This window comes from Xenopus laevis, chromosome 8L, assembly GCF_017654675.1.
Source record: "Xenopus laevis strain J_2021 chromosome 8L, Xenopus_laevis_v10.1, whole genome shotgun sequence".
NCBI lineage: Eukaryota > Metazoa > Chordata > Amphibia > Anura > Pipidae > Xenopus > Xenopus laevis.
Window position 1 is genome coordinate 6139839 of NC_054385.1, and position 6000 is coordinate 6145838.

A 6000-nucleotide genomic window follows, 5' to 3' on the forward strand; every position below is an offset into this window, starting at 1 on the left:
CCCATACCCAGCAATGAACTGCAAGCTCCCGTGACATTGGAGCTGCACCTCCATGTCGGATTTTGTAGTGCCATGCACAATGCAGCAACTTGGCACATTTGTACCACCTCCAGCTGTTAATAAGAATCCAGCTCAGGTCTTTACTGCTTTTTATTATGGGGATTAAAGTGCAATTGTATCAATACAATTCATGATGCCGGACTGAGTACATGTCAGGCTGATTAGGGAAACTTTCAGCCTTTGTGGGTGTTTTATTTCTTATCCTCCCAACAATGATCCCTCTGCTTCCAATATAAACCTCTTTCATGAGCTGTCACAGCCTCCTGGCTCCCTTCCCTTATAAATGATTTACCCGGGGCCCTGGCAAGGGCGAGTAACCCTTTCACTGCACGACCTGACTGTATCCGAGAGAGGAGTGAGTGCTTCCCAGCTGTAGAATGCTGCAGTATATTGGAAGCGATTCAGGAGAGGGATTGAGTCTACCCCCAGCTAGTGTGGGACGTTATCCTGGATTATATGCTCTTTGGGGCGAAGAACATATAATAATGTGTATATGTCCCTGCAGCTGCTGGGAGTTGCATAGCCATCAACTAACCCCATGTCATTAGGGTGATAACGATCCTGGATTGTATTTAAACTCCATGATAAGGTCTCAGAAATGGATCGTTATCACCCGAATGACATGGGGGTTAGTGGATGTCTAATTAACATTTTTCCTGGTGAACAGCCATGCAAAAACTACTGCAGCATGGCTTTCAAACTAAATGCCAAGAGGACCGGTGAGAAATGGCTTTGATATAGGGTTAACCCCTTGTTCTTCATTGTAAACTGACCAGATTGCCCATTTTAGCCCAGGGCATGAACTACATTGGAAAGGAGTTGCTTACGGATGGCATACACCGGGATTTGGCACAAGCCTTCTTAATTATACCCATAGGGCACCTACAGCTAAAGGGATTTTCTGATTAGTTTATTATAGAAGCAAGGGTGGCATGGGTTAAACCCCCATTTCCAGTTGCACAGGTTAATCTCAATATTAGGGGCACCCAGGGTACCGTGCAGTAACTTACCTCTGGATCTCAAAGCTGCAGCCTTTCCGGAGTAGAGCTGCCCTCTTCCGCATGATACTGCTGCTGGATTTGTCTTTGCCAATGTAGGAATTCACTTGGCAGTCCATGATGAATGAAGGGGAAGCCCCCTTGGTGCGAGGAGACCCTCTTGGAGAAGATGGGTAAGGGGGGGTAGGTCCTGGTTCTGGGAGTTGCTGTTTAGCTACAAGAACAGGCTGGCAATAACATCCTCTGATGTGAGATCCCTGAGCAGCGTGGATCACTTGTACTGGAGAGGGAGGTGCTGCTGCTTCTGGATCCGAGCTGCCTCCTAGTCACTGGCTCTCCCTCCTGCACCACCAGAGGGGCTGCTCTGCACCTCAGCCTGGGCTGCTGCCTCTCATGGGGTTAATAGAATTAACCCTTCCATTCCTAAGCCCTTCTTTCTGCCTACATGAACATTATACTTCCCCTTTAAACAGGGTCACGTTTTGTAGGTTTACATAGTAGATGAGGTTGAAAAAAGACACAGGTCCATCAAGCAGAATCTTTAGTAAAAAAAACCCCTATCTGATGTCTCCAATTTGGCATAGTAAGATGGGCATCCAGGATCCCCTTTATCCCCACCCCCAGAATTGCGTCGGTGCCCAAAAAGATTGTGAAGTGCCCTTTAATTATAGGTGTTTACAAGAATTAGCAGCCCCCTTGTTTCTGCACCTTGGGACCCCAGATATTGCTGGACTACAATTCCCAGCATGCTCGAGCAATGCCTGTGGATCCAAGGTTAAGAAACAAGGCCATAAGATGATATGCAGCGTGTGAATGTCAGTACATGTTCTATTCGGGGCTGTTCTTTCTGTCCCAAGAGCTTACAGTCATATGTCTGTACTGTGGATGTGCAAAGCTAAATTGCTTTGCAATTTGGGCAGACTGGGGGCTGTTTCTAGTGTGGAAGAAATGTGTTATAACACATGTTTGAGGCCACACTTGCAGTTGGTCACAATACACAGAGGCCCAAACAGCCCCCACCAGCCCAATAAACAGGGACTGTCTCTGGCATTTACAGCATTCGCCAGAACTCACAGATTCGCAGTCAACAGGGGCTGCTGGGAAATAAGTTGTCAACCACTGATAAAACAGACACTCAGGGATGGAGTTTCAGAGCTATACTCAGTTTTAATCCCTAGGAAATACCAGTCGCAGGGGATAGGTGGATCTATGAGAAAAAGCTTATCTCCTTACTATAAACCACCTGGGCTCCTTAAATCTTTAAACAAGGATTATTGGGGAGGAAGAAAGGAACAGATTAAACTGTTGCTGAGCCAAAGATGATATCACTTTTGTGGCTTTAAGGGTCAGTCCACACGAGCAGATTCAGGGATATTAGTCGCCCCATTAAGAAATCGCGTCTTCTTCGGGGGGCGACAATCTCCCCAAACTGCCTTCCCCCTGCCCTCCGCTGGCTAAAATGAAAATCGCCTGCGGCAATGCACACGCGCGATTCGTTTTCCAAAGTCGCCCGAAGTTTCCTTGTAAGACAATTATCGACCCAATATCTGGGCTTAATATATAGGAGCATTGTTAGCACAGGAGATTTGTAGGATGGAGCCCATGACATTGGTCGGATGGAGCACATGAAACTGGTTGTATGGTGCCCTTGACATTGGTAGGATGGAGCCCTTGACATTGGTAGGATGGAGCCCTTGACATTGGTAGGATGGAGCCCTTGACATTGGTAGGATGGAGCCCTTGACATTGGTTGGATGGAGCCCTTGACATTGGTTGGATGGAGCCCTTGACTTTGGTTGGATGGAGCACATGACACTGGTTGGATGGAGCCCATGACACTGGTAGGATTCAGCACAAGAGACTTGTAGGAAGAAGCCCACGACAGTGGAAGGATGGAGAACAGTTTTGTTCTTCTTTAAATAAAGTATGTGACTGGGTTTGTGACGGAGGCCAGTTCTGTTGCAATCACCTCCTGCTTCACTATTACTGGAGATATCGACTCCTGGAGTCACCGAGGTAGAATCTTGCCAAGTGCAGCACAGATGGAAGCAAGATGGAGCCGCCTCGTGACTTCTCTAATGCCAAGAGATACTGGTCAGAGGAGCACGAGTTTGGTACAGCAGCTTCTGTCTATAGCACAGGTTGTACCTGTCATTTTTAGTTGACTTAGTAAGTAATGCATTTAGTGTTTACCCCTAGTGTAAATGATAAGGATATTAGAAGTCACTGAGGGGTTGTTCTGTGACCATATAAAGGCACAAGGCTGCAGGCTGAGTTATACAGGGAACTCTGAGTATCACTCATGTATTATAAGGGATAATGTACCCCCTACTGTAAATGATAAGGATATTAGAAGTCACTGAGGGGTTGTTCTGTGACCATATAAAGGCACAAGGCTGCAGGCTGAGTTTTACAGGGAACTCTGAGTATCACTCATGTATTATAAGGGATAATATACCCCCTTCTGTAAATGATAAGGATATTAGAAGTCACTGAGGGGTTGTTCTGTGACCATATAAAGGCACAAGGCTACAGGCTGAGTTTTACAGGGAACTCTGAGTATCACTCATGTATTATAAGGGATAATGTACCCCCTACTGTAAATGATAAGGATATTAGAAGTCACTGAGGGGTTGTTCTGTGACCATATAAAGGCACAAGGCTGCAGGCTGAGTTATACAGGGAACTATGAGTATCACTCATGTATTATAAGGGATAATGTACCCCCTACTGTAAATGATAAGGATGTTAGAAGTCCCTGAGGGGTTGTTCTGTGACCATATAAAGGCACAAGGCTGCAGGCTGAGTTATACAGGGAACTCTGAGTGTCACTCATGTATTATAAGGGATAATGTACCCCCTACTGTAAATGATAAGGATATTAGAAGTCACTGAGGGGTTGTTCTGTGACCATATAAAGAAACAAGGCTGCAGGCTGAGTTATACAGGGAACTCTGAGTATCACTCATGTATTATAAGGGATAATGTACCCCCTACTGTAAATGATAAGGATATTAGAAGTCACTGAGGGGTTGTTCTGTGACCATATAAAGGCACAAGGCTGCAGGCTGAGTTATACAGGGAACTCTGAGTATCACTCATGTATTATAAGGGATAATTTACCCCCTACTGTAAATGATAAGGATATTAGAAGTCACTGAGGGGTTGTTCTGTGACCATATAAAGACACAAGGCTGCAGGCTGAGTTATACAGGGAACTATGAGTATCACTCATGTATTATAAGGGATAATGTACCCCCTACTGTAAATGATAAGGATATTATAAGTCACTGAGGGGTTCTGTGGCCATATAAAGGAAGACAGAGTCACCTAGTTTTTTAAGACCAGGAAAAGTAATAAAAATGAGAAAAATAAGGTTTAGCCAATTAAAATAAAAAACAAATTGGAAACATAGGGATCGTACCACAAATTCCAGCATGAAACCAGTTAATGGGGTAAAATAAAGGGGATTTAGGAGCAGACATTGGCTGTGGTGCCTGGAATCCTGTGCGACTGTATTACAGTAAATATATTTGATATTTCTTGGCTGGCAGCTGACATACGCCCAGGAGTGTAACCCAATTCACCTCTCACCCTGAGCCTTGTTGTTTGGAGCTCGCTGCCTCCCAACGTGCAAATTGGATCAAATTCTCATTTCCAGTGAGGTATTATGGGTGTAAAGCAACGAAGAGAAACAATCGGGGGGATCAAAGCCTCTCGGTTTCCAGGAACCTCTGGAATCAATCCGGGAGCCTGACATCCATACCCGGGAAAGGGACAGACCTGCTTCTAATTGCAGCTTCTCTTAAAAGTTATTCTTTCTGCGTTTATATGCCCAAACCTAACTATTTATATAGGCCATTGACCGAATGGAGAAATGTGATGGGCATCTTAAAGGGGCGGCAGCCCTTAAACCAAGGCCCCCAATGGCAGGGTTGAATGGATACTTGGTGTCCACAGAGACTACAGCAGACAACTTACCTGCTCCAACCCTTATCCACGTTCTCACAACTCTCAACCTAGATACCCCCTCCTCACTAACAACCACGCTCTTCCTTCCACACTTCTTAACTAAATTCCTAGATGATCTCCTGCAGGTGCCATGGAGGGGTTCTGTTACCCCTGCCCCCATTAAAGTAATAAATAAAAGTCTGCTCAGTAAAGGGAGGGAAGGAAGGAAGGAGGAAAGGAGGAAAGGAAGGAAGGAAGGAAGGAAGGAAGGAAGGAAGGAAGGAAGGAAAGGAAAGAAGGAAGAAAGAATGGAAGGAGGAAAGGAAAGAAGGCATGAAGGAAAGAAGGAAGGGAGGGAGGGAGGGAGGGAAGAAGGAAGGAAGGAATTAGGGAGGGAGAGAAGAGTTTTCTGAGGTTTATCTGGTCAGTTCTAAGCAGAGCAAGCAAGTCTAAGCAAGACTTTCCTCTTCTCACTCACTTAATGTTCTGCCTACTGTAGGCAGTTGACAAGCAAGCAGCACTGTTTCTGCGTTAAACCCTTTAATATCAGGAAAACAATTATTTTATGTAAATCGCAAAACCTCCAACAAAAGCTTTTTTACATCTCCTTTACAGAAAGTGCTAACAAATCAACACATTTACCGACGCCGATGAACGCGTGAACTCATTGAGCAGTCATAGAAGTTACTTTCAATGGGGTGTTAGTGCTCAGGGCAGCTCAACAGCAGTGCTGAGCACTGACACGTATCTGGATTTTAAAAAAAATGGCTAATCACTGATAAATCAGCTCCTAATTGTTGACTTCCTTTACCCCCACATTGTACATTGCTGTTACTGGCTCCCCTTGCCCCAAGCACCATGGTCTCTCAGACACATATCCGTATCCTAAATGGAAATAAAATAACATAATAGAGGCTTCTGAGATGTGTCTGGAGGCCAAGCCTGACAGATCCAATTCCCAGCAGAATTGCCCCTGCAAATATAATCTCTT

The 6000-nt window shown here is 45.1% G+C and overlaps 1 protein-coding gene across 2 annotated transcripts in view; it reads right to left on the reverse strand.

Annotated features, from left to right (window-relative positions):
- The window catches only part of garnl3.L (GTPase activating Rap/RanGAP domain-like 3 L homeolog), a 114948-nt gene extending 113603 nt beyond the window's left edge, over positions 1 to 1345 (reverse strand). For both annotated transcript variants that reach the window (XM_041572367.1, XM_041572366.1), the window contains exon 1: positions 1071 to 1345. In XM_041572367.1, coding sequence (XP_041428301.1) covers positions 1071 to 1177 — 107 coding nt within the window. In that variant the 5' untranslated portion in view covers positions 1178 to 1345. The remainder of the gene's footprint in view (positions 1 to 1070) is intronic.
- Between the last annotated feature and the right edge of the window lie 4655 nt (positions 1346 to 6000).